This window comes from Stigmatopora nigra, chromosome 1, assembly GCF_051989575.1.
Source record: "Stigmatopora nigra isolate UIUO_SnigA chromosome 1, RoL_Snig_1.1, whole genome shotgun sequence".
In the NCBI taxonomy this organism is placed as follows: Eukaryota; Metazoa; Chordata; class Actinopteri; order Syngnathiformes; family Syngnathidae; genus Stigmatopora; species Stigmatopora nigra.
This window is the reverse complement of record NC_135508.1, coordinates 505,919-533,520: the sequence shown is the minus strand read 5'-3', so window position 1 is coordinate 533,520 and position 27,602 is coordinate 505,919. Positions and strand designations below refer to the sequence as shown.

At 43.2% G+C, this 27,602-nt stretch overlaps 1 protein-coding gene across 1 annotated transcript; it reads right to left on the bottom strand.

Moving 5' to 3' along the window:
- Positions 1–81: 81 nt before the first annotated feature.
- Positions 82–26,977, bottom strand: jam2a (junctional adhesion molecule 2a). The gene is made up of 10 exons (XM_077731307.1): positions 25,877–26,977; positions 18,195–18,260; positions 16,774–16,884; positions 15,233–15,382; positions 14,971–15,158; positions 14,105–14,207; positions 3,512–3,619; positions 3,384–3,399; positions 1,841–1,874; positions 82–1,554 (listed from the first exon to the last, which is right to left on the bottom strand). The coding sequence occupies exons 1-10, from the start codon at positions 25,932–25,934 to the stop codon at positions 1,516–1,518; spliced, it is 873 nt and encodes a 290-aa protein (XP_077587433.1). The 5' UTR covers positions 25,935–26,977; the 3' UTR covers positions 82–1,515.
- Between the last annotated feature and the right edge of the window lie 625 nt (positions 26,978–27,602).

Genomic DNA, 27,602 nt, shown 5'->3' with positions numbered 1-27,602 from the left:
CCCCCAAAAAATGACATAGTATAGTAAGACTTTTTTCGCCAAAAACAACTTTTTTTTCAACAAAAAAAGACCAAATTGTTCTTGAAATAGAAAACTTTATTAGTCATCCAACATTCAACTCAAATTCCGATTGAAAATCACACACATTTGGCACCAAAAAATCTCAAGACAGAACCAAATTAAGGCAACTTTTATCCTTACAAAAAACGCCGATAAATACGTCAACTGAAAAAGGCACGAGGAATATATCAAATATTAAATTAAAAAAAACATGCAGGCACATTAGGGTGGAATGGAATTGATTGATTGGTCTCCAAAAAATGAATGACAGAAGAATTCGCGCTCTTTGGTCAAATCAAACGGGAAAAAAACTTTGGGGGGGAAGTGGCAGTTCCAACATTGGCCACCAGAGGGCAGCATAGTGACATCGAATAGAGTTAATGCATTGGAAAGCAAGAGATGAGATTATTGGATAGTTTTGACGACTTTAGACGTCCAAGAAGGTTCAACCGGGAAACTTGGCAGTGGGGGGTGATTGAGCCGAGCCATAGAAGGCGATAGACGTCCAAAGTGAGTATTTTAACAAGGTAAAGTATTTAATTTTTTATGTTTTTTATATTCAGGAAATATTGTATTTAAAAATAATGTTTTCAAATATATATATGTATAGTTAGTCTATTTGTGGTAAATATATTGTTAAAATAATTGTAATTTTTTAAAGAATTTTTTGATTTTTTTACATTTGAAACTTTTTTAGTTAAAATGTTTGTTTTAATTGTGAATTAGTTTGAGAAAGTGAATGTTTAATATAGAGAATATTTGGGGTAAAAATGAATTTAAACAAAATTATTTAATTTTTTATATGTCAATTATTAAATTTATACATGATTTGGCATTTTATTCTTATTTTTCTGAAAAAGATAGGTTTAGTGATTATTTTTTTAAGAAAATAGAAATAAAAACACTAAATCAGATGCTAAATGACTTATTTTACATATTTAGTGTTTATTTTATCCTGAAAATGATAATAATTACCATTTTTCAAAGTCAAATTATATTTGTATTTGTAAAATATATTTTACTATTTGATTTTTTAAATAAAAAGTCAACAAATGACACTAAAAAGTATATTTAACTGAAAATGACGGTCAATCCCTGGTCACGCCGTTAGAGGGAGCTCTAGCACCCTTTAAGAACATTCTTTCCAGGCGCTTTTATTTTAATATTTTGAATATTTCATTGGATTTCCTTCAATTCTAAGCATTTCTCGCATCTTAGATTTCATTGGACATCTACTTTGATTGCCACTTTAAGCCCCTCCTACTTCATACGGTTTAAACGGACGTCAAAATGGCCGCCGACGAGGACTCGAACAATGGACGCACACCGTCGTACTCACGCAAAATCCAGAGGAGAAAGCTTGCAAATGTCCAAGAAAGATGGCGGGAAGATCTCAATCCACTTCCTGTTTCCTGCCAGGAAGTGATTTTTTGGCAGTGGGCGGGGTTTCAGCCTTCACAGCATGAACGATTGCGTATGTTTGAAATCCTGCGGCTGAAACACAAAATGGACATTTTTTTCCAACATAAACAAAACATGTTTTAAACTATGTTTGCCCTACCTAAGATGGCCGCCATAAAATGAATGATACGTGCGTCTCATTTCCCGCTCTGTACAATTACATGGCATTCTAAATTTAAACCGACGACTGATCTTGAATGGAAAAAAGCATGAATTGAATGGAAACGTAGCTTCTGGGCGGCCATCTTGCTAAGGGGTGATTAACAGGAAATGATCCAAAATACAGGAAATGCCTCCCAATAACAGTAAGTAAACTTACTTCCTGTGGCGGTGGGATGTAGTTGGCGTTGGATCTGGAAGATAAAAACTATTATTAAAATCTGTTCGTCCAAAATAAATACATTTTAGTGATAAAATGAAAGTTTTTTTCCAAGCAAAACATAATGAATTATGGGAAATTATTCATAAAAATCATACAAAATGGTCTCCAAATCGATTAACAAGCTCCACAAATCTACAGGAAGTGACTAAATTAACAAAATATCACCAGGAAATGCCCCAAAATGAACAGGAAGTGACACATTAAGTGAAAGAATGGCATTTGCCTCAAATCAACAGGAAGTGGCTTTAAAATTCTCCACAATCAACAGGAAGTGACACGTAAATGCCCTGAAACAACTAACCAAGAAATGAGCTGGGCTATAATCAACAGGAAATGACCCAAGATCAATAGGAAGTGACTTAATCAACAAAATAACACCAGGACACACCCCAAAATCCACAGGAAGTGACCTATAACAAGAGAACACGAGCACCTTTCCCCCCCAAAAACAACAGGAAGTGACTTGTTAGAAGAGAAAGTAAGCCAAATGGAGCCCAAAAACCAACAAAAAAAAGCCCTTTTCTGATTGGCCAACAGATCCCAGCTCAGCACGGCCAATTATTGTTGTTGCCATGACAACAAGAGGCATTCCGCCGCGACTGGCTCGTCTCTGGCCGGACTTTTATCGGATTTGCGTCCGGTTAACGAGCGCCGTTTGACGGACGGCTCCAGAAAATGAAAGAAATAAATAAATAAATATAAGAGCGATAGAGCGCTTTTTGATGTTTGATGCTTATTCCGTCTGGCGAGCTAAGCGGACAAGAAGCCAATTTGAATAACGACAATTCAATTGTGTGTCATTTTAGGCTTGCCTGGACCTTTTTCTTGTCAATTTGGCGGCAATAAAATTGGGTTGACTTTGGGTCACTTCCTGTTTGTTTTCAATGACTCCCATTGCTTTTGTGCATTTAAATTTTGGTGCTTTCACGGGTCACTTCCTATTGATTTTAAAACATTTCCGGCTCATTTCCTACTCTTTGGTCCCATTCCGTTACTATCACCCTTTCACGGGTCACTTCCTGTTGATGTCGGGTCACTTCCTGTTGATATTGGGTCACTTCCTGTCTATTTTAAAACATTTCCGGCTCATTTCCTACTCTTTGGTCGCATTCTGTTGCTTTAACACTTTTACAGGTCACTTCCTGTTGATATTGGGTCATTTCCTGTTGATATTGGGTCACTTCCTGTTAATATTGGGTAACTTCCTATTGATTTTAAAACATTCCCGGCTCATTTTCTACTCTTTGGTCCCCTTCCGTTACTTTAACGCTTTTACGGGTCACTTCCTGTTGATATTGGGTCACTTCCTGTTGGTATCGAGTCACTTTGTGTTGATTTTGCAGCAACTACAGTCCCTTTCTTTTCATCAAAAATAATTACCAACACTAACATCACAAAAAAAATATATATATATATCTAAATATCTATGTATTTGACTCCGCCCCCTAGCATCTCGTATTGAGGTAAATGTGCCGCTTACCTTCTTCCCGTACGTCCTGTCGACGATCAGTTCGGAAAAAAAAGGAGAGAAAGAGAGTCGGAGTCAATTAGCGAGCAATAAAAAGAGGGGCCAAGCCCCGCCCCCCGAACGGCGAGGGACGGACTCACGAGCCAAGAAGCCGTTACGGCGTACGAGGAAGGCCCCGCAGCCGCACACCAGCAAGAGCAGCGAGACCACCAACGCCGTCGCCACCACGGCGCCAACGTTTACGTCCTCTTCGATGGATTGAAAACGAGAAAAATGTCATATATTAAAAACATGAAATATGAGAAAAAGTTTGTGGCGACAGAGCAAAGTAACATGAAATAACTACAATGAATGAGTATCTAAGTCAATATTTTTATGTATTTTAAATATAGAGTAATAACAGTTATTTGTTGTTTGGCTTTTTTGTATCTTAAGAGAGAGATGAAATTTTTTTTCATTAGTTAATATTTTTAAATTATATGAATTAATTGTAATTGTTTGGCAATTATTTGATCTTGAGGGGGAAAAACGTGAAAAAAAGGGTTAGAGTAGGTTTTGGGTAGGGTTAGGGTTTGGGTAGGGTTAGAGTTATGGTAGGGTTAGGGTTATGGTAGGGTTAGGGTTATGGTAGGGTTAGGGTTATGGTAGGGTTAGAGTTATGGTAGGGTTAGGATTTGGGTAGGGTTAGAGTTATGGTAGGGTTAGGGTTATGGTAGGGTTAGGGTTTGGGTAGGGTTAGAGTTATGGTAGGGTTAGGGTTATGGTAGGGTTAGGGTTTGGGTAGGGTTAGAGTTATGGTAGGGTTAGAGTTATGGTAGGGTTAGGGTTATGGTAGGGTTAGGGTTTGGGTAGGGTTAGAGTTATGGTAGGGTTAGGGTTATGGTAGGGTTAGGGTTATGGTAGGGTTAGGGTTATGGTAGGGTTAGGGTTATGGTAGGGTTAGGGTTATGGTAGGGTTAGGGTTATGGTAGGGTTAGGGTTATGGTAGGGTTAGGGTTATGCTAGGGTTAGGGTTATGGTAGGGTTAGGGTTTGGGTAGGGTTAGAGTTATGGTAGGGTTAGGGTTATGGTAGGGTTAGGGTAGGGTTAGAGTTATGGTAGGGTTAGGGTAATGGTAGGGTTAGGGTTTGGGTAGGGTTAGGGTTATGCTAGGGTTAGGGTTATGCTAGGGTTAGGGTTATGGTAGGGTTAGGGTTTGGGTAGGGTTAGAGTTACGGTAGGGTTAGGGTTACGGTAGGGTTAGGGTTTGGGTAGGGTTAGAGTTATGGTAGGGTTAGGGTTATGGTAGGGTTAGGGTTTGGGTAGGGTTAGAGTTATGGTAGGGTTAGGTTTCGGGTAGGGTTAGAGTTATGGTAGGGTTATGGTAGGGTTAGGGTTATGGTAGGGTTAGGGTTATGGTAGGGTTAGGGTTATGGTAGGGTTAGGGTTATGCTAGGGTTAGGGTTATGGTAGGGTTAGGGTTTGGGTAGGGTTAGAGTTATGGTAGGGTTAGGGTTACGGTAGGGTTAGGGTTTGGGTAGGGTTAGGGTTATGGTAGGGTTAGGGTTATGGTAGGGTTAGGGTTTGGGTAGGGTTAGAGTTATGGTAGGGTTAGGGTTATGGTAGGGTTAGGGTTTGGGTAGGGTTAGGGTTTGGGTAGGGTTTGGGTAGGGTTAGGGTAGGGTTAGGGTTATGGTAGGGTTAGGGTTATGGTAGGGTTAGGGTTATGGTAAGGTTAGGGTTATGGTAGGGTTAGGGTTTGGGTAGGGTTAGGGTTATGGTGGGGTTAGGGTTATGGTAGGGTTAGGGTTATGGTAGGGTTAGGGTTATGGTAGGGTTAGGGTTATGGTAGGGTTAGGGTTTGGGTAGGGTTAGGGTCATGGTAGGGTTAGGGTTATGGTAGGGTTAGGGTTTGGGTAGGGTTAGGGTTTGGGTAGGGTTAGGGTTATGGTAGGGTTATGGTAGGGTTAGGGTTTGGGTAGGGTTAGGGTTTGGGTAGGGTTATGGTAGGGTTAGGGTTATGGTAGGGTTAGGGTTATGGTAGGGTTAGGGTTTGGGTAGGGTTAGGGTTATGGTAGGGTTAGGGTTATGGTAGGGTTAGGGTTATGGTAGGGTTAGGGTTATGCTAGGGTTAGGGTTATGGTAGGGTTAGGGTTTGGGTAGGGTTAGAGTTATGGTAGGGTTAGGGTTATGGTAGGGTTAGGGTTTGGGTAGGGTTAGGGTTATGCTAGGGTTAGGGTTATGGTAGGGTTAGGGTTTGGGTAGGGTTAGAGTTATGGTAGGGTTAGGGTTACGGTAGGGTTAGGGTTTGGGTAGGGTTAGAGTTATGGTAGGGTTAGGGTTATGGTAGGGTTAGGGTTTGGGTAGGGTTAGAGTTATGGTAGGGTTAGGTTTCGGGTAGGGTTAGAGTTATGGTAGGGTTAGGGTTATGGTAGGGTTAGGGTTATGGTAGGGTTAGGGTTATGCTAGGGTTAGGGTTATGGTAGGGTTAGGGTTATGGTAGGGTTAGGGTTATGCTAGGGTTAGGGTTATGGTAGGGTTAGGGTTTGGGTAGGGTTAGAGTTATGGTAGGGTTAGGGTTATGGTAGGGTTAGGGTTTGGGTAGGGTTAGGGTTATGCTAGGGTTAGGGTTATGGTAGGGTTAGGGTTTGGGTAGGGTTAGAGTTATGGTAGGGTTAGGGTTACGGTAGGGTTAGGGTTTGGGTAGGGTTAGAGTTATGGTAGGGTTAGGGTTATGGTAGGGTTAGGGTTATGGTAGGGTTAGGGTTATGGTAGGGTTAGGGTTATGGTAGGGTTAGGGTTTGGGTAGGGTTAGGGTTATGGTAGGGTTAGGGTTATGGTAGGGTTAGGGTTATGGTAGGGTTAGGGTTATGGTAGGGTTAGGGTTATGGTAGGGTTAGGGTTTGGGTAGGGTTAGGGTTATGGTAGGGTTAGGGTTATGGTAGGGTTAGGGTTTGGGTAGGGTTAGGGTTTGGGTAGGGTTAGGGTTATGGTAGGGTTAGGGTTATGGTAGGGTTAGGGTTTGGGTAGGGTTAGAGTTATGGTAGGGTTAGGGTTTGGGTAGGGTTTGGGTAGGGTTAGGGTTATGGTAGGGTTAGGGTTATGGTAGGGTTAGGGTTATGGTAGGGTTAGGGTTTGGGTAGGGTTAGGGTTTGGGTAGGGTTAGGGTAGGGTTAGGGTAGGGTTAGGGTAGGGTTAGGGTAGGGTTAGGGTAGGGTTAGGGTAGGGTTAGGGTAGGGTTAGGGTAGGGTTAGGGTTATGGTAGGGTTAGGGTTATGGTAGGGTTAGGGTTATGGTAGGGTTAGGGTTATGGTAGGGTTAGGGTTTGGGTAGGGTTAGGGTTATGGTAGGGTTAGGGTTATGGTAGGGTTAGGGTTTGGGTAGGGTTAGGGTTTGGGTAGGGTTATGGTTATGGTAGGGTTAGGGTTATGGTAGGGTTAGGGTTATGGTAGGGTTATGGTAGGGTTAGGGTTTGGGTAGGGTTAGGGTAGGGTTAGGGTAGGGTTAGGGTAGGGTTAGGGTAGGGTTAGGGTAGGGTTAGGGTAGGGTTAGGGTAGGGTTAGGGTAGGGTTAGGGTTATGGTATGGTTAGGGTTATGGTAGGGTTAGGGTTATGGTAGGGTTAGGGTTATGGTAGGGTTAGGGTTATGGTAGGGTTAGGGTTATGGTAGGGTTAGGGTTTGGGTAGGGTTAGGGTTATGGTAGGGTTAGGGTTATGGTAGGGTTAGGGTTATGGTAGGGTTAGGGTTTGGGTAGGGTTAGGGTTTGGGTAGGGTTTGGGTAGGGTAGGGTTAGGGTAGGGTTAGGGTAGGGTTAGGGTAGGGTTAGGGTTATGGTAGGGTTAGGGTTATGGTAGGGTTAGGGTTATGGTAAGGTTAGGGTTATGGTAGGGTTAGGGTTTGGGTAGGGTTAGGGTTATGGTGGGGTTAGGGTTATGGTAGGGTTAGGGTTATGGTAGGGTTAGGGTTATGGTAGGGTTAGGGTTATGGTAGGGTTATGGTAGGGTTAGGGTTTGGGTAGGGTTAGGGTTTGGGTAGGGTTAGGGTAGGGTTAGGGTAGGGTTAGGGTAGGGTTAGGGTAGGGTTAGGGTAGGGTTAGGGTAGGGTTAGGGTTATGGTATGGTTAGGGTTATGGTAGGGTTAGGGTTATGGTAGGGTTAGGGTTATGGTAGGGTTAGGGTTATGGTAGGGTTAGGGTTATGGTAGGGTTAGGGTTATGGTAGGGTTAGGGTTTGGGTAGGGTTAGGGTTTGGGTAGGGTTTGGGTAGGGTTAGGGTAGGGTTAGGGTTATGGTAGGGTTAGGGTTAGGGTTATGGTAGGGTTAGGGTTATGGTAAGGTTAGGGTTATGGTAGGGTTAGGGTTATGGTGGGGTTAGGGTTATGGTGGGGTTAGGGTTATGGTAGGGTTAGGGTTATGGTAGGGTTAGGGTTATGGTAGGGTTATGGTAGGGTTAGGGTTTGGGTAGGGTTTGGGTAGGGTTAGGGTTTGGGTAGGGTTAGGGTAGGGTTAGGGTAGGGTTAGGGTAGGGTTAGGGTAGGGTTAGGGTAGGGTTAGGGTTATGGTAGGGTTAGGGTTATGGTAGGGTTAGGGTTATGGTAGGGTTAGGGTTATGGTAGGGTTAGGGTTATGGTAGGGTTAGGGTTTGGGTAGGGTTAGGGTTTGGGTAGGGTTTGGGTAGGGTTAGGGTAGGGTTAGGGTAGGGTTAGGGTTATGGTAGGGTTATGGTAGGGTTAGGGTTATGGTAAGGTTAGGGTTATGGTAGGGTTAGGGTTTGGGTAGGGTTAGGGTTATGGTGGGGTTAGGGTTATGGTAGGGTTAGGGTTATGGTAGGGTTAGGGTTATGGTAGGGTTAGGGTTATGGTAGGGTTATGGTAGGGTTAGGGTTTGGGTAGGGTTAGGGTTTGGGTAGGGTTAGGGTAGGGTTAGGGTAGGGTTAGGGTAGGGTTAGGGTAGGGTTAGGGTTATGGTATGGTTAGGGTTATGGTAGGGTTAGGGTTATGGTAGGGTTAGGGTTATGGTAGGGTTAGGGTTATGGTAGGGTTAGGGTTATGGTAGGGTTAGGGTAGGGTTAGGGTTATGGTAGGGTTAGGGTTTGGGTAGGGTTAGGGTTTGGGTAGGGTTTGGGTAGGGTTAGGGTAGGGTTAGGGTAGGGTTAGGGTTATGGTAGGGTTAGGGTTATGGTAGGGTTAGGGTTATGGTAAGGTTAGGGTTATGGTAGGGTTAGGGTTTGGGTAGGGTTATGGTGGGGTTAGGGTTATGGTAGGGTTAGGGTTATGGTAGGGTTAGGGTTATGGTAGGGTTAGGGTTATGGTAGGGTTAGGGTTTGGGTAGGGTTAGGGTTTGGGTAGGGTTAGGGTAGGGTTAGGGTAGGGTTAGGGTAGGGTTAGGGTTATGGTATGGTTAGGGTTATGGTAGGGTTAGGGTTATGGTAGGGTTAGGGTTATGGTAGGGTTAGGGTTATGGTAGGGTTAGGGTTATGGTAGGGTTAGGGTTATGGTAGGGTTAGGGTTATGGTAGGGTTAGGGTTATGGTAGGGTTAGGGTTTGGGTAGGGTTAGGGTTTGGGTAGGGTTTGGGTAGGGTTAGGGTAGGGTTAGGGTAGGGTTAGGGTTATGGTAGGGTTAGGGTTATGGTAGGGTTAGGGTTATGGTAAGGTTAGGGTTATGGTAGGGTTAGGGTTTGGGTAGGGTTAGGGTTATGGTGGGGTTAGGGTTATGGTAGGGTTAGGGTTATGGTAGGGTTAGGGTTATGGTAGGGTTAGGGTTATGGTAGGGTTAGGGTAGGGTTAGGGTTTGGGTAGGGTTAGGGTAGGGTTAGGGTAGGGTTAGGGTAGGGTTAGGGTTATGGTATGGTTAGGGTTATGGTAGGGTTAGGGTTATGGTAGGGTTAGGGTTATGGTAGGGTTAGGGTTATGGTAGGGTTAGGGTTATGGTAGGGTTAGGGTTATGGTAGGGTTAGGGTTTGGGTAGGGTTAGGGTTATGGTAGGGTTAGGGTTTGGGTAGGGTTAGGGTTTGGGTAGGGTTTGGGTAGGGTTAGGGTAGGGTTAGGGTAGGGTTAGGGTAGGGTTAGGGTTTGGGTAGGGTTAGGGTTTGGGTAGGGTTATGGTAGGGTTAGGGTTATGGTAGGGTTATGGTAGGGTTAGGGTTATGGTAGGGTTAGGGTTATGGTAGGGTTAGGGTTATGGTAGGGTTAGGGTTTGGGTAGGGTTAGGGTTATGGTAGGGTTAGGGTTATGGTAGGGTTAGGGTTATGGTAGGGTTAGGGTTATGGTAGGGTTAGGGTTATGGTAGGGTTAGGGTTTGGGTAGGGTTAGGGTTATGGTAGGGTTAGGGTTATGGTAGGGTTAGGGTTTGGGTAGGGTTAGGGTTTGGGTAGGGTTAGGGTTATGGTAGGGTTAGGGTTATGGTAGGGTTAGGGTTTGGGTAGGGTTAGAGTTATGGTAGGGTTAGGGTTTGGGTAGGGTTTGGGTAGGGTTAGGGTTATGGTAGGGTTAGGGTTATGGTAGGGTTAGGGTTTGGGTAGGGTTAGGGTTTGGGTAGGGTTAGGGTAGGGTTAGGGTAGGGTTAGGGTAGGGTTAGGGTAGGGTTAGGGTAGGGTTAGGGTAGGGTTAGGGTAGGGTTAGGGTAGGGTTAGGGTAGGGTTAGGGTAGGGTTAGGGTAGGGTTAGGGTAGGGTTAGGGTTATGGTAGGGTTAGGGTTATGGTAGGGTTAGGGTTATGGTAGGGTTAGGGTTATGGTAGGGTTAGGGTTTGGGTAGGGTTAGGGTTATGGTAGGGTTAGGGTTATGGTAGGGTTAGGGTTTGGGTAGGGTTAGGGTTTGGGTAGGGTTATGGTTATGGTAGGGTTAGGGTTATGGTAGGGTTAGGGTTATGGTAGGGTTATGGTAGGGTTAGGGTTTGGGTAGGGTTAGGGTAGGGTTAGGGTAGGGTTAGGGTAGGGTTAGGGTAGGGTTAGGGTAGGGTTAGGGTAGGGTTAGGGTAGGGTTAGGGTAGGGTTAGGGTAGGGTTAGGGTTATGGTATGGTTAGGGTTATGGTAGGGTTAGGGTTATGGTAGGGTTAGGGTTATGGTAGGGTTAGGGTTATGGTAGGGTTAGGGTTATGGTAGGGTTAGGGTTTGGGTAGGGTTAGGGTTATGGTAGGGTTAGGGTTATGGTAGGGTTAGGGTTATGGTAGGGTTAGGGTTTGGGTAGGGTTAGGGTTTGGGTAGGGTTTGGGTAGGGTAGGGTTAGGGTAGGGTTAGGGTAGGGTTAGGGTAGGGTTAGGGTTATGGTAGGGTTAGGGTTATGGTAGGGTTAGGGTTATGGTAAGGTTAGGGTTATGGTAGGGTTAGGGTTTGGGTAGGGTTAGGGTTATGGTGGGGTTAGGGTTATGGTAGGGTTAGGGTTATGGTAGGGTTAGGGTTATGGTAGGGTTAGGGTTATGGTAGGGTTATGGTAGGGTTAGGGTTTGGGTAGGGTTAGGGTTTGGGTAGGGTTAGGGTAGGGTTAGGGTAGGGTTAGGGTAGGGTTAGGGTAGGGTTAGGGTAGGGTTAGGGTAGGGTTAGGGTTATGGTATGGTTAGGGTTATGGTAGGGTTAGGGTTATGGTAGGGTTAGGGTTATGGTAGGGTTAGGGTTATGGTAGGGTTAGGGTTATGGTAGGGTTAGGGTTATGGTAGGGTTAGGGTTTGGGTAGGGTTAGGGTTTGGGTAGGGTTTGGGTAGGGTTAGGGTAGGGTTAGGGTTATGGTAGGGTTAGGGTTAGGGTTATGGTAGGGTTAGGGTTATGGTAAGGTTAGGGTTATGGTAGGGTTAGGGTTATGGTGGGGTTAGGGTTATGGTGGGGTTAGGGTTATGGTAGGGTTAGGGTTATGGTAGGGTTAGGGTTATGGTAGGGTTATGGTAGGGTTAGGGTTTGGGTAGGGTTTGGGTAGGGTTAGGGTTTGGGTAGGGTTAGGGTAGGGTTAGGGTAGGGTTAGGGTAGGGTTAGGGTAGGGTTAGGGTAGGGTTAGGGTTATGGTAGGGTTAGGGTTATGGTAGGGTTAGGGTTATGGTAGGGTTAGGGTTATGGTAGGGTTAGGGTTATGGTAGGGTTAGGGTTTGGGTAGGGTTAGGGTTTGGGTAGGGTTTGGGTAGGGTTAGGGTAGGGTTAGGGTAGGGTTAGGGTTATGGTAGGGTTATGGTAGGGTTAGGGTTATGGTAAGGTTAGGGTTATGGTAGGGTTAGGGTTTGGGTAGGGTTAGGGTTATGGTGGGGTTAGGGTTATGGTAGGGTTAGGGTTATGGTAGGGTTAGGGTTATGGTAGGGTTAGGGTTTGGGTAGGGTTAGGGTTTGGGTAGGGTTAGGGTAGGGTTAGGGTAGGGTTAGGGTAGGGTTAGGGTTATGGTATGGTTAGGGTTATGGTAGGGTTAGGGTTATGGTAGGGTTAGGGTTATGGTAGGGTTAGGGTTATGGTAGGGTTAGGGTTATGGTAGGGTTAGGGTTATGGTAGGGTTAGGGTTATGGTAGGGTTAGGGTTATGGTAGGGTTAGGGTTTGGGTAGGGTTAGGGTTTGGGTAGGGTTTGGGTAGGGTTAGGGTAGGGTTAGGGTAGGGTTAGGGTTATGGTAGGGTTAGGGTTATGGTAGGGTTAGGGTTATGGTAAGGTTAGGGTTATGGTAGGGTTAGGGTTTGGGTAGGGTTAGGGTTATGGTGGGGTTAGGGTTATGGTAGGGTTAGGGTTATGGTAGGGTTAGGGTTATGGTAGGGTTAGGGTTATGGTAGGGTTAGGGTAGGGTTAGGGTTTGGGTAGGGTTAGGGTAGGGTTAGGGTAGGGTTAGGGTAGGGTTAGGGTAGGGTTAGGGTTATGGTATGGTTAGGGTTATGGTAGGGTTAGGGTTATGGTAGGGTTAGGGTTATGGTAGGGTTAGGGTTATGGTAGGGTTAGGGTTATGGTAGGGTTAGGGTTATGGTAGGGTTAGGGTTTGGGTAGGGTTAGGGTTATGGTAGGGTTAGGGTTTGGGTAGGGTTAGGGTTTGGGTAGGGTTTGGGTAGGGTTAGGGTAGGGTTAGGGTAGGGTTAGGGTAGGGTTAGGGTAGGGTTAGGGTTAGGGTTAGGGTTTGGGTAGGGTTAGGGTTTGGGTAGGGTTATGGTAGGGTTAGGGTTATGGTAGGGTTATGGTAGGGTTAGGGTTATGGTAGGGTTAGGGTTATGGTAGGGTTAGGGTTATGGTAGGGTTATGGTAGGGTTAGGGTTAGGGTTTGGGTAGGGTTAGGGTTTGGGTAGGGTTAGAGTTATGGTAGGGTTAGGGTTTGGGTAGGGTTAGGGTTTGGGTAGGGTTAGGGTTTGGGTAGGGTTAGGGTTATGGTAGGGTTAGGGTTATGGTAGGGTTAGGGTTATGGTAGGGTTAGGGTTATGGTAGGGTTAGGGTTATGGTAGGGTTAGGGTTATGGTAGGGTGAGGGTTATGGTAGGGTTAGGGTTATGGTAGGGTTAGGGTTATGGTAGGGTTAGGGTTATGGTAGGGTTAGGGTTATGGTAGGGTTAGGGTTATGGTAGGGTTAGGGTTTGGGTAGGGTTAGGGTTATGGTAGGGTTAGGGTTTGGGTAGGGTTAGGGTTTGGGTAGGGTTTGGGTAGGGTTAGGGTAGGGTTAGGGTAGGGTTAGGGTAGGGTTAGGGTAGGGTTAGGGTAGGGTTAGGGTTAGGGTTAGGGTTTGGGTAGGGTTATGGTAGGGTTAGGGTTATGGTAGGGTTATGGTAGGGTTAGGGTTATGGTAGGGTTAGGGTTATGGTAGGGTTAGGGTTATGGTAGGGTTATGGTAGGGTTAGGGTTAGGGTTTGGGTAGGGTTAGGGTTTGGGTAGGGTTAGAGTTATGGTAGGGTTAGGGTTTGGGTAGGGTTAGGGTTTGGGTAGGGTTAGGGTTTGGGTAGGGTTAGGGTTATGGTAGGGTTAGGGTTATGGTAGGGTTAGGGTTATGGTAGGGTTAGGGTTATGGTAGGGTTAGGGTTATGGTAGGGTTAGGGTTATGGTAGGGTGAGGGTTATGGTAGGGTTAGGGTTATGGTAGGGTTAGGGTTATGGTAGGGTTAGGGTTATGGTAGGGTTAGGGTTATGGTAGGGTTAGGGTTATGGTAGGGTTAGGGTTTGGGTAGGGTTAGGGTTATGGTAGGGTTAGGGTTTGGGTAGGGTTAGGGTTTGGGTAGGGTTTGGGTAGGGTTAGGGTAGGGTTAGGGTAGGGTTAGGGTAGGGTTAGGGTAGGGTTAGGGTTAGGGTTAGGGTTTGGGTAGGGTTATGGTAGGGTTAGGGTTATGGTAGGGTTATGGTTATGGTAGGGTTAGGGTTATGGTAGGGTTAGGGTTATGGTAGGGTTATGGTAGGGTTAGGGTTAGGGTTTGGGTAGGGTTAGGGTTTGGGTAGGGTTAGAGTTATGGTAGGGTTAGGGTTCGGGTAGGGTTAGGGTTTGGGTAGGGTTAGGGTTTGGGTAGGGTTAGGGTTATGGTAGGGTTAGGGTTATGGTAGGGTTAGGGTTATGGTAGGGTTAGGGTTATGGTAGGGTTAGGGTTATGGTAGGGTTAGGGTTATGGTAGGGTGAGGGTTATGGTAGGGTTAGGGTTATGGTAGGGTTAGGGTTATGGTAGGGTTAGGGTTATGGTAGGGTTAGGGTTATGGTAGGGTTAGGGTTATGGTAGGGTTATGGTAGGGTTAGGGTTTGGGTAGGGTTAGGGAGTATTTTTGTTATCTAGTTTTGGCTGATTTTGTCCCCAGGAACCCATAGACCCCATAGAAAAACCCTTGGAAAACCCACCTATGTTCATGTGTTGGGGCTGACAGAGTGTGGGTTTCCCGACCCCATTGGAAGCTCGGCAGCTGTAGCGTCCGCTGTCCTTTTTAGCCACCGCTTTGAATTCCTGACAACAACAAAAAAGACATCCATATTTCCTCTGAGGGTGCGATTCATATGCGAGAAATGATTAAATTCCGCCATTTTAGGGCAGTTTCAAAGCTGGGGCTTAAACTAAATCTTTGTTTTAATTCATTAATAATAACAACAACAAAAATAATAAAAATAATAATCATCATCATTATAATCACAATGACAAGTGTAATGATAATCGCAATAATAATAATCGTAATAATCATAATCATATTAATAATAACGGCAATAATCATAACCATAATAATAATAATCATAAAAATAACCATCATCACCATAATAATAATCCTAATAATAATCCTAATAATAATCCTAATAATAATCCTAATAATAATCCTAATAATAATCCTAATAATAATCCTGATAATAATCATAATCTTAATCATAATAATAATCATATTAATAATCATCAAATTAATAATAATAATTATTATTAATTGTTATTGTTTTGCTTTTTTTATCTTGAGGGCATTTTTATATGAATTAAAATATAATTTTTTATTGGCTAACAATAATAATAATAATAAGAAAATTAATTATTATTTTTAATTTTTAGGCTGTGGCTTACACTTGAGGGCGACTTATATGCGAGAAATTGTCAAATTCCGCCATTTTTCAGCCATTTTTAGCCCTCCACTCAACACTTATTTAATCCCTAAACCCAATTTCCATTTTCCCTAGCAACAAAATGGCTAACCCTAGCGCTAACACCCCAGAAAACAGCATTAAAAACTCACCAGTAGTCCGCTAAGAACGTCGATAAGGTAGCTAGCGTTAGCGTAGCGTGGCGGGATCATCAACAAGTCGTCCTTATACCAGGCGTACTTGGCAGGCGGGACGCTTTGCCGGTCGCTACAACGTAGCCTCACGGTGGCGCCGGTCACCGCCGTGGCCGGGATTTCGCAGGACGGGGTGTCGGGGGGGACTGCGGGGGTGGGGAGACAGGAAGTGGGCTAGTAGCACGTAGCATGGGGAAGCTAAAGGGCCGCATTTGCTTACCTAAAACGGTGAGGGTGACGTTGGTCTCGCCCAGGTTGATGGAGTCTAGCGGGGCGCTAATCTCGCAGCGGTACTCGCCGGCGTCCTCTTGGGTGACGCGGCGTAACGTCACCGTGGCGCCCGCCATGCTAGCTCGGCCCTCGAAGGGACCTGGGAGGGGGGAGGAGTCAAAGACAGGAAGTGGTAAGGAGGAGCTATTGGTCTTGGTTTGGTGGTAAGAAATTGAATTTAATTCTGGTTTTGATTGAATTTTTTCAGTTTTTTATTGAGTACTAATATATTTTTTAAAAATGTGTATTTGTTAGCAATAATAAGAAGAATTAATTCTTATTTTTTATTTAATTTTTGTAGTCATTAATAGTTTAAAAATAATAATAATCAATAATAATATAAATTCATTGTTATTGTGAGGGGAAAAACATGAAAACAATTCTATTTAATTATTATTAATATTTTTAATTAATTACTAATATATTTTTTAATTGTATTAGTTAACAATAATGATAAGAATGTATTGTTATTTTCAATGTATTTAATGTATTTATTTTTTAATTTATTTAATTTATTCATTTTTTAATATATTTATTTTTAAATCAATAATAATATAAATTCATTGTTATTATTTGGCAATTTTTGCATGATTTTTACATGAATTTTTTTTTTCTGTGTTATAATTTTTTAATAATAATTATTTAATTGTCTTTCTTTATATATCTAAAACAATGTTTATTTTAGCTTTTTGAATATATGTTTAGATTTTACAAAATGATTTTTGAATTAAAAACAGAGAAAATGGATTAAAAAATGACAATTATTAATTTAAAAAAGGGGGAAATTAGTAAATATCATATACATAATCTATTATTTTATTTTGCAGAAAGTCGCCACTCATCATTTATTTTATCGGGCCGCACAAAATCATGCGGCAGGCCATGTTTGGCCCCCCCAACCGCCACTTTGACACCAGTGGTTTAGCCTCTCTTAGCTTAACTTTAGCGAAGTCAAGTTTTCAACCCAAAACGACTTTCCAATCATCTCCATTTAAAATAGTGAAAGACGATCTAGGGCAGGGGTGTCAAACATACGGCCCGCTGGCTGAATACGGCCCGTCTGGTGGTTTGGTACGGCCCGGGGAAGAAAGCTGCATTGTATTAAAAAAAAAATGAATTTTCTTTTTAAAAATTGCAGTTCTTGTCATTTCCGCTAGGGGCGCAATGTTTTAATACGTGCAGACAACATGAATTGACATGTATTTATGTTCTTATGTTATTCTCTTGTTCATAATATATTGTTTATAAAGTAAAATGAAGATTCTTTTAATAAACATTTTGATCATTTACTCATTCTTTGCACTAATTATTAATATTAGTGACTAATACAAAAAGTGGTCTTATTGTTAGTTCTATGTGATTTTGATCTCAAATTAAGATGTATTCGCCCCGCAGACCAAAGGGAGTTTGACATTCCTGGTCTAGGGTTAGCATGCATTATTTAGACTCCGCCCCTAGGCCCACGGGGACCAATCACGGAGGCCCACCCACCTCGAAATTGTCCGTCAAAGTAGACGAAGGAAACGTCCTTGGCTTTCTTCTTCCACTCGATGCGCGGGTTTTGATCCCTCTCCGTGCGGAATGTGCAAGACAGCTCGGCGTCTGAAAAATGGAAAAAAAAAAAAAAAAAATTAAAAAAAAATGTTGTGAGTTATTTATGGCGTCGGTCACGGGTGAAGAAAAAAAAATAAAAAAATAGCTGATGCTATTTTTAGGATGAGTCTGCGTCAGCTCGCATTTTGAGTGACAGATATGGAGGAAGATTTAAAAATAAAATTAAGGTTAAAAGGGCAGATTGGGGAGTCACAAAAATATGGAATTATTATGGAATATAAAATTCAGGGGTTGGAATTGTAATTGGGAGTCCAAAGACAGAAAAATTGGATTTTATTTGGGGAGTTTTGAGGATTTTTTTATTGGAATTCTTCTTAAAATTAAAATTATTAAAAATCAGAAATCTACAAAAAAATCAAGTCAAATTTCTAAATATTAATTTTATATTTTGACTTTATTCTCAGAATTCTCTTTAAAAATCTGAATTGAAGTCACAATTATAAAAATGAATGTATTATTTATTTATTTTAAACGTATTTTTTGTTTATTTTTAATGTATTTTTTATTTATTATTCATGTATTATTTATTTATTTTTAGTGTATTATTAATTAATTTATTCCTTTATTTAATTAAATTAATTATAGATTAAAGTAAATAAAAAATTTAAAAATCAGAATACTAACATTGAAGTCACAATAATTTAAATTAATTGATTGCTTTTTAAAAAATGTATTATTTATTAATCTATTATTTTTTTAAATTAAATGAATTATGCATTACACTCAGATTTATCTTTAAAAATCAGGATAATACCCTTGAAGTCGAAATAATTTAAATAAAGTGATTAATTATTTATTTTTTAATTTATTATTCATTAATTTTTCCTTTATCTAATTAAATCAATTATAGATCAAAGTCAAAATTATCTTTAAAAATCAGAGTACTACCATTAAAATCACAATGATTTTAATAAATTGATTTATTTTTTAATAATGAATTATTTAACAATTTATTTCATGAACATGATTATACATTAAACTCAAAATTCTCAGAATGAAAGGAACCTCTCATTGGCTACCATTGATTGACAGCATAAAAAACGCCTTCCTCTGCCCCTACCAAAATGGTCCCCTCCTCCCCGACCGCCATCTTGGTAGGGGCAATCCTCCCATCCAAACCAACCCATTAACCTTAACACAAAGTCCTAACTCGATCATTTCCCACCCCATCTTTTTTTAAATTGACTTTTCTTCGATAGCCCCTACCAACATGGCCTCCTCCCCCTCCCGGTGGCCATCTTGGTAGGGGAAAACTTCCCACCCAAACCAATTCATTAACCCTTTTTTTCCCCCCTCACCTGCGAACTCCCGCACCTCCACCTTTTGCTTGCTGGTCGTCACGGTGACAGAAAGGGAGGGGCAACCTGAAGAAGAAGATGAAGAAGAGTTAGAACGGCGTTCGTAGAAAAGGGGCGGAGCCAAGTGAACCGTCGCGACGCGCCAGGAAAATCCTAAAGTGGTTTTAGCCAGGTGCGAAGTCTGCTTTAATCTGGAGTAGCCGACCGACCTGCCGTCTGTCCCATCTGATGGCGGGTTAGGATCAAAGAGGGGGCGGGGCTAAGCGACACCTCGCCAACAGCTTGTCCAGATTAACCTGCTGGCCAGACGCCGTTAGCTTAGCGCTTAGAGTCACCGATAGCGATCAAGGAGGCAAAATCAGCTTTCGTTCCTTCGCTTTCTAGAGTGTGTATTTTCGTTAGGGTCGCGGGGGGTGCCGGAGCCCATTTTGGATAAGTGGGGGAAAACAGGTGGGGGGGGGGGTGGAATCGGTGGTCAACCCATCCCAAGATACAAGGGAACAATTTGTGGATGGTGTCTTTTTGTTAGGGTCGCGGGGGTGCCGGAGCCCATCACAGATAAGTAGGGGAAACACGTGGGGGAGGGGTCGAATCGGCGGTCAGCCAATTGCAGGACACAAGGGGACAATTTCTGGAGTGTGTATTTTTGTTAGGGTCGCGGGGGGTGCCGGAGCCCAGCAGGCCCAACCAATCATTTGTAGTTAATAATTTTGGGTGCTAAATTAGCATAGCGTGGTATGTTTTTTTGTGTAATCTTGGTCTTGGTTTGTTCTGGTCTAAATTTGGTTTTTGACTGACTTTTGACAGACCAAAAGTCCTGGTTTTTGTTAGTTGTGGTCTTGAGGAAATCTAAGTTGGGTTGAACTTAAGACCTGGTTTTGGGGAGTTCTGGTCTTCAGGTAGTGTTGTTTTTTCCTATTTTTGTTGTTGTTGAGGTCTTGGATCCTAAATGTCCCGGTCTTCTGGTCTAGGAGAGGTCTCGGTCTTCTCTTAGTCCCAGAAGTCGTGGTTTTGGTGAGTTTTGGTCTTGATCCAAGAGTCCCAAGAGTCCTCATTTAGTCGAAACTGGTCACAAAGAAGTCTTGGTATCTCCTCCATCTTGTTTTTGTCTCCATGTGGACCCCCGACCAACCTGGTTTTGGGGTCTCAAGGACAACTATTCTGGTCTTGAAGACAACTAGGTTTTGTCTCAATCTCGTCTTTCACGCACTTTCAACCCCTAAAGGTCCCAGTTTTGATGAATTCCGGTCTTGTTTTTGTCTCCATTTGGACTCCAAATAATCCTGGCTGTACTTCTCAAGGACAACTTGGACTCTTCTGGTCTTGAAGACATCTCAATCTTGACTATATCTCACTTCCAAGCCCCAAAAGTCCTCATTTTAGTCACACACAAGCCTTGATTTCTCCTCCATCTTGTTTTTGTGTCCATGTGGACACCCCAAGAACCTTATTTTCAAGGTTTCTGGTCTCAAGGACAACAATTATGGTCACAATATTGTCTATTGCTCATCCCAACTCCCAAAAGTCCTCATTTTAGTCAATCCTGCTCACACTGTTTTCTTGGTCTTTCCTCCATCTTGTTTCTGTCTCCATTCGTCCCCCTTTTAATCCCATCTAAGGTCTCAAGGACAACTCTGGTCTCTCCTCAAGACACCCGTGAAGGTCGAAAGCACCAAGTCACGTGTCCCAGACATTAAAGTGGCGGCGGCGGCGTCCCCGGCCCGCCGAGAGGACATCCGTCCCGGCGGGTCAGCAAATTAAAGATGAGCCTTGCCATTTTTTTTTTATAAAGAAACATCACATCAATATGAAATGAGCCTGTAAAGACGCAGTTTGGCAATAAAGTTTGACCAAAAAAAGCCATTTTCAGGATGTGAGTCATGCAAAAAAAACGTGTCCCGCTTCTAATTTGGACAAAAGCTGACTTCCTGCCCGACTTCCTTCCCGCGTTTGTCCCATTGTTTGGGAGTTGTCCGCAGGTTTTTTTGTGTCGCTAACGCTAACGCTAACCCGTCAGATTCCATTTGGCCAACCTCTCACGTCAATGAAGTGAATTCAATGTGGCGGGGGATTGGGACGCTAACCGCTAGTCACGCTAACCAGCTAATATTAAAATAATATGTACCATAAAATCACATTTTTTGTATTAATAACATATTTAACTCAATAACTAACTCATTTTTAATGACTTTATATACTTAATTCCTTCATTTTCTGAAGCTCACAAGGGTCGCAAGGGGTGCCGCAGCCTATCCCAACCGATGGGGGGTAAAAACGACAAATGGGTGGCCAGACATGCGAGACGGACAGGCAATAGGCGTCCAATCCGTTTAAAACAACAATTGACAGACACCATGGGACAGATTGGTCTTTAGACAACTTTAGCTGTAGCAACCTAGCTTCACTATATTCACCATTGAACATCGCCAACAATTGACATTACATTGAAATAAACTAGGAACAGATTGGTCGCCTCCTATTGAAAAACAAGTCCAAATTCATTTACACCGCTAGCTTTAGCAACCTAGCTTCTCTATATTAGTCAACTATAACAGCCTGCCATTGCCTACAATTGACAATAGATTGACAGACAGACACTAGGAAAGGATTGGTCGCCTCATATTGACAAACCCGTCAATATTCACATTTCAATTCTAGCTTGACTCTTCATCATTGAACATTGCCTAAAAAAATGACAAAACATTGACAGCCACTGGAAAAAGATTGGTCGCCTCCTTTTGACAAACTCAACGAAATTCACATTTTAAGATTAGCTTTAGCAACCTAGCTTCTCTATAATTGTCAACTATAACATAACCCGCCATTGCCTACAATAGATATTACATTGACAAAATTCACATGTCACCATTAGCTTTAGCAACCTAGCTTCAGTATATTCATCATTGAACATCGCCTATGATTGACATTACATTGATAGACATCATTGGGACCACTAGGAAGGGATTGGTTACCTCCTATTGATAAACTAGTCAGAATTCACATTTCAACTTTAGCTTTAGCCACCTAGCTTCACCATATTTACCAACTAACGACCTACCATTGACAATTCTTCACAATCAAAACATTGACAGACAAACGACTGGTCGCCGCATAACCGGACCTCTCTCAATCTGGACAGATTGGACGCCTAAACATTTCAACTTTAGCTTTAGCCACCTAGCTTCACCATATTTACCATTTGACATTTCTTCGCAATCAAAACATTGACAGACAGATGACTGGACGCCACATGATTGGACCTCTCTCAATCTGGACAGATTGGACACCGAAACATTTCAACTTTAGCTTTAGCCACCTAGCTTCACCATATTTACTAACTGACAAGCTACCATTGACATTTCTTTGCAATCAAAACATTGACAGACAAATGACTGGACGCCACACGACCCACCCTCCCACTAGAAAGGGATTGGTCGCCTATTTTAAGATTAGCTTTAGCAAACTAGCTTTACTATTTTCATAATTGAACATCAGCTACAAATGACATTATATTAACAGACCCAAGGAAAAGATTGGTCGCCTATTGATAAACTAGTCAAATTTCACATTTCACTATTAGCTTTAGCAACCTAGCTTCAGTATATTAATCATTGAACATCGCTTATGATTGACATTACATTGATTGACATCATTGGGCCCACTAGGAAGGGATTGGTCACCTCCTATTGACAAACTAGTCAAAATTCACATTTCAACATTAGCTTTAGCAACCTAGCTTCTCTATATTATTCAACATAGATTCCCATTGACATTCCATTGAAAAACGCCATTTCTCATTGACTGCCACGCTCCCACTCCAAAGCGATCGGACGCCTCTTCGTGACAAACTCCTCGTTCTCGGGACGATTAGAGGCCACGCCACTCGTCCAAACATGCCCCCCCCCCATCCCCCGTCTCGCTGAAGGATGAACCGGAGCGATAAAATGAGATTAAAACGCCGAGACGAGATGACACCATTTAAGGACGCCGGGGGCGGGGCTACCCGCCGGATTTTAGCCAGCGTTAAAAAGGCGGGATTGAAGGACGGGGAGATCCTCTCCGACAGCCCTAGCCGGGGAACGGGGCGCCGGCGTCCCGGTTGACGAGGCGTGGCGTGGCGTTAGCTGGCGGGAAACACAAAAAAAAATGGCCGAAGCGGCGAATGGCGTGAGCGCTCGCTTACTCGGCTGTCGCTTCCGGTGGCCTCGATTAGCCGCGATGGCGTCGGGGCGGACAAACGACACATGGACTTGTTTAGTGACGGCGTCCGGAGAAAGCTAAGTGGTTAGCTTGCGGCGTTAGCATTGGGAATTGGACACGTGGCGGGATGCTAAGAGGGCCGAGGGTTGAATGGGTTAAAGTTTAAATGGTAACATTAGCTGGGTAAGATGAAGCCATGAAGCTAGTTAGCAAGCTAGCTAGTGCTTTAAATGGGTTGATAACAGGTAGCTTAGGAAAAGGAATTGAATGGATGTTTGTTAGAATTGCTAGCTAAATACCGAAGGGTTAATTAATTAAAGTTAAGTTTAAAAAAATGCTAGCTAAGGACATGCTAGCTTCTGCTATCACAGTTAGCCACAGTTAGCTTATGAAAAGTAAAAGTTCACAGAAACTATTAGAATTGGTTGCTAAAAACTTGTGGTTTAATTAAATAAAGATAAGTTGAATTAAGGTAAAAATGCTAGCTAAGGACAAGCTAGCTTTTGCTATTGTGGTTAGCCACAGTTAGCTTAGGAAAAGGACTGAAATGAATGTTTGTTAGACTTGCTTGCTAAATACTGAAGGGTTAAGTAATTAAAGTTAAGTTAAGTTTTAAAAAAAGCTAGCTAAGGACAAGTTAGCTTGTGCTATCGCGGTTAGCCACAGTTAGCTTAGGACTGAAATGAATGAAATGTTTGTTAGAATTACTAGCTAAATACCTGCAGTTTAATTAATGCAATTTAGGTTAAGTTAAGATAAAAAAAAATGCTAGCTAAGGCTAAGCTAGCTTCTGCGATCGCGGTTAGCCACATTTCATATCCATTTTATATTCTCAAAAACGGCGACTTCCGCGCCCGGGGATGGCAAAAATAGAATTTCAAGGCGCTCTCTCTGCTTGGCACTCGGCGTTAGCCTCATTACCAAAAGTGTTAGAAAGGCGGCGGGGTGGGGAGAGGGCGGGGAGGGGGCGGGGTCAAAAGCGTGGCACTTATTCAAACGCCGTGTGGAAGAAAAAAAACGGAGGCAGGAGGCGGACCCAAAAGGAAGCGCCGCACCGCCGTCGTGGACGCGACGGAACAAAAGGACCTCTGTGACCTCCCCGGGGAACGGTCGTCCCGGGAGGTGGGGTCGATATCGGCGGCGGCAGGACACGCCCCCTAAACGACTCCCGACGACAACGTTTCCGCACAAAACAAATTTAGCAAGCTAGCTTTGCCAAATAACATAGCCTAGCATTGACAATGCAGGATTGGACGCCTCCTGGTGATAAACTGGATTGGATGCCCCTGGTGATGAACTTGATTGGACGCCCCCTTGTGATGAACTTGATTGGTCGCTTCCTAGTGATATGCTTGATTGGACGCCCCAGGTGTGAAACTTGATTGGACGCCAAATGACCAGACGCCAAATGACCGGACACCAAATGACCCGACACCAAATGACCCGACACCAGATGACCGGACACCAGATGACCGGACACCAAATGACCGGACACCAAATGACCAGACGCTCAATGACCGGACGCCAAACAACCGGACACCAAATGAATGGACGCCAAATGAATGGATGCCAAATGAATGGATGCCAAATGACCAGACGCCAAATGACCGGACACCAAATGACCGGACACCAAATGACCGGACACCAAATGACCGGACGCCAAATGACCGGACACCTAATGACCGGACGCCTAATGACCGGACACCAAATGACCAGACACCAAATGACCGGACACCAAATGTCCGGACACCAAATGACCAGAGGCCCAATGACCGGACGCCAAGTGACTGGACACCAAATGACTGGATGCCAAATGACCAAATGACAAATTTCATCAACTAATTAGCTTACCATTGATAGACATTTCCTCACGATCAAAACATTAACAGACAAATGACTGGACACCTCCCACTGTGGACAGATTGGACTCCTCCTAATGATAAACTCATCAAAAAATCCCATTTCAATTTTAGCTTTAGCAAGCTAGCTCCTCTATATTAGTCAACTATAACAGCCTAGCATTAACATTCCATTGAAAACCACCATTGGCCATGTTTTATCTCCCACTCACAACGGATTGGACGCCTCCTAGTGATAAAAAAAAGCGAAAAACCCCACCCCCACTTGAACTCCTGACCTGACAGGTGTCCAAATCGGCGTCCGCCTCGTCAAAAGCGCGTCAATCACGGCGTCTTGTCGCATCACATTGCGTCGTGTGGCATCGCGTGGCGTCGCGTGGCATCGCCATGCTGCATCTCCCCCGCAGAGTGCCACATTTGTTGCTTAACGACAGGATTGGTCAAGAGTTTCGAAGCCTTTCAATGAGTTTCTCATGAGGAGGTGTCCAATCCGTTTGAAGTGGGAGGGATGGCAGCGGATGAGCTAACCTTTTCATTCATTTGACAGGAAATTTTTGGTTGATTTTGAGTCACTTCCTGTTCCTTTAGGGACATTCACATCCTGTTTAGTGACCCACATTGAGCAGGAAGTGATTAGTACGGCCCAAGATTAACAGGAAGTGATTGGTGTACCTTGCTAGTAACAGGAAGTGATCTGTTTAGCCGGATATTTACAGGAAGTGATTAATATACCCTGAGATAAACAAGAAGTGACCAATGTACCCCACAGGATTAACAGGAAGTGATGCGTATTCCCCAAGATTAAGAGGAAGTGATCAGATTAGCCAAAGATTAACAGCAAATGTTCAATATACTCAGAGATTAACAGAAATTGATCAGTATCCCACAAAAAAAACAGGAAGTGATTCCTTTACCTTGAGACAAACAGGAAGTGATGTCCCATGATTAACAGGAAACAATAAAGAAATGTGGCCAAATCAACAGGAAGTGAGCCAAAACGACACAGAAATGTCAAAATAAATGCAATAATTTTGGACGTGTTTTGTTTTTTTTGCTGGTACAGGATTTTGAATGAGTTTTTGGTGGTTTTGCTGGTACAGGTTTTAGGATTTGTGCTGGTTTTGCTGGTACGGGATTTGGGATTGCCATTTTTGTGCTGGTTTTGTTGGTACAGGAATTTAGGATTTGGGTTTTTTTTTGTGCTGGTTTTGTAATAGTTTTGTAGGTACAAGATTTAGGATTTGAGTTTTTTGTGCTAATTTTACTGGTACAATAATTAGGATTTGCGTTTTTGTGCTGGTTTTACTGGTACAAAAACTAGGATTTGCGTCTTTGTGCTGGTTTTGTTGGTACAAGAATTATGGATTGCCATTTTTGTGCTGGTTTTACTGGTCCAGGTTTTAGGATTTGCGTTTTTGTCCTGGTTTTACTGGTACATGATTTAGGATTTGCTTTTTTGTGCTGGTTTTATTGGTCCAGGACTTGGCAAAAGCCAGATTCCTCTCTATCATAAACCTGTATTTTTTATTCTCCCGAGGAACGGTGCCAAACGAGCGCAAATGATGACAAAGAACGAAAAAAAGGCGGAAAATTAATAAAGAATAAATAGTAATTTCCACTTACATTGCACGAGTAGAATGAGAAGAAGAATCCAGACGGACGTCTGTCCCTCCATGCTCATCCGAGACCGAGACGGAGACCGAGACAGTGGCCGAGTCTCGCCTTGCCTCGTCGGCTGTCTTCGCGCACTTGTTCGCAACTCTCCGATAATTCATCCAGTTTCCGAGGGATGGAGGAGAGGGCGGAGCTTGGGAGTCGACCGGGGCGACCCACCCACCACCATCCGTGGCGCCCGGCGGTGTGACTCTTTCTATCTCGCCCGACGTCGGCGTCCTGGTCGGCGGGGAAAAAGCGAAAGAAGCTGCGGGGAACGTCCTCGCTCTTCGGTTGGCGAGAGCCCGAGTGGCGGCGGTGGAGGGAGCCGCGGATGGGACAGGGAAGGACGGGGCGGGGCTGGGATGGGAGGACGACAGGTTGCCAGGTTGAGAGCGCGACGCCGTGTCCAATACGCGTATTACAATGCCCCCGGGCTCCCTTCATCGTATAAGCTGTTTATTCAAATAAAAAGTCAACTAGGTAGTGTTTAACTCGTTAAAATATGTCTTTCAACTTTAACAATATAAATTAATTAAATTTATTATTTAATAGTGGCTATTATTGAAGGATTTAAAGGTTGAAATGACGAAAGTAAATGTACTGTCCCTTTAAATGGATTGGATGTCTACAAATGCGGAAGTCATTGAAATTTGCGTATTCACTTTAGCTATAGCAATTTAGCTTTACTCTAATGTGACCACTAAGTTATAAATGTCTAATTTATTGAAAACGGGCGATGTGCCAGAAAATAAACGTTTGTTTGTTGACTAACATGCGTCTCACTTTGAATGGATTGGACGTCTACAAGTGATAAACTCGCTTAGCTACAATGAGCTAGCTTTATCTTGTTCGTAAAATAGCGGCCGTACGGGTGGCTATGAATAACGTCCTTTAAGCGTTGGGCTTAAAATACTCTTGAAGATAAAAACGATGTTTTTATTGTTATCTATTTTGTGTAATTTGGCATCAATTCACGGCATTAGCATAGCTCGATTGCTAGCAAAGGACACCTGAGCGCTAGCTTGCGGTTTCCTGTTTTCCCCTTCTAATAAACGCTACTTGTTTACACACGCTCCTATCAATGTCCGTTTTGTTTTCTTAATAAACCTTCAAATCCTACATAACATGATAGTCTACCGTAATGCACAATTTAAAAAGCAAGCGCATAAATAAAAAGAAAGGAGCATATTCAAAAGAGCTTACCGGAAGTAACTCTTCTTCGTGGCCGGAAAGGTTTGTGATTGACGGCCATTTTGGGAAGGAGGACCAGTAGTTGGAAACGAAATGTCAAAAAGTACAAATGAATTCATTTTTTTCCACCGCTTATCCTCACAAAAGTTGCAAGGGGTGCTGGAGCCTCGCTGCATTATATTTTTATTAGTACAGGTCGATACTTTTCTCTTCCGTTACTAGTTTCAATCAACGCGAGCAGGAAACTGCAGTCCGCATGTAAGGCCAGGTGTCTAGAGGCAGTGTTGATCGGCAGCCATTTTGGATCCTGGGGCTCAAATGTAAACAAACAATTCCCCAGTCAAAGTATGATGGACCTCTATTGTCAATTGGATTATAAATAAATATACATTCAAAAAGTATTATTAATTAGTAGTATATATTTAAACCAATTGTGGAGTTTTAAGAAATAAAAAACTAAAAACATTAATAGACGTGTATATTTAAAAACTAGAAGATTTTG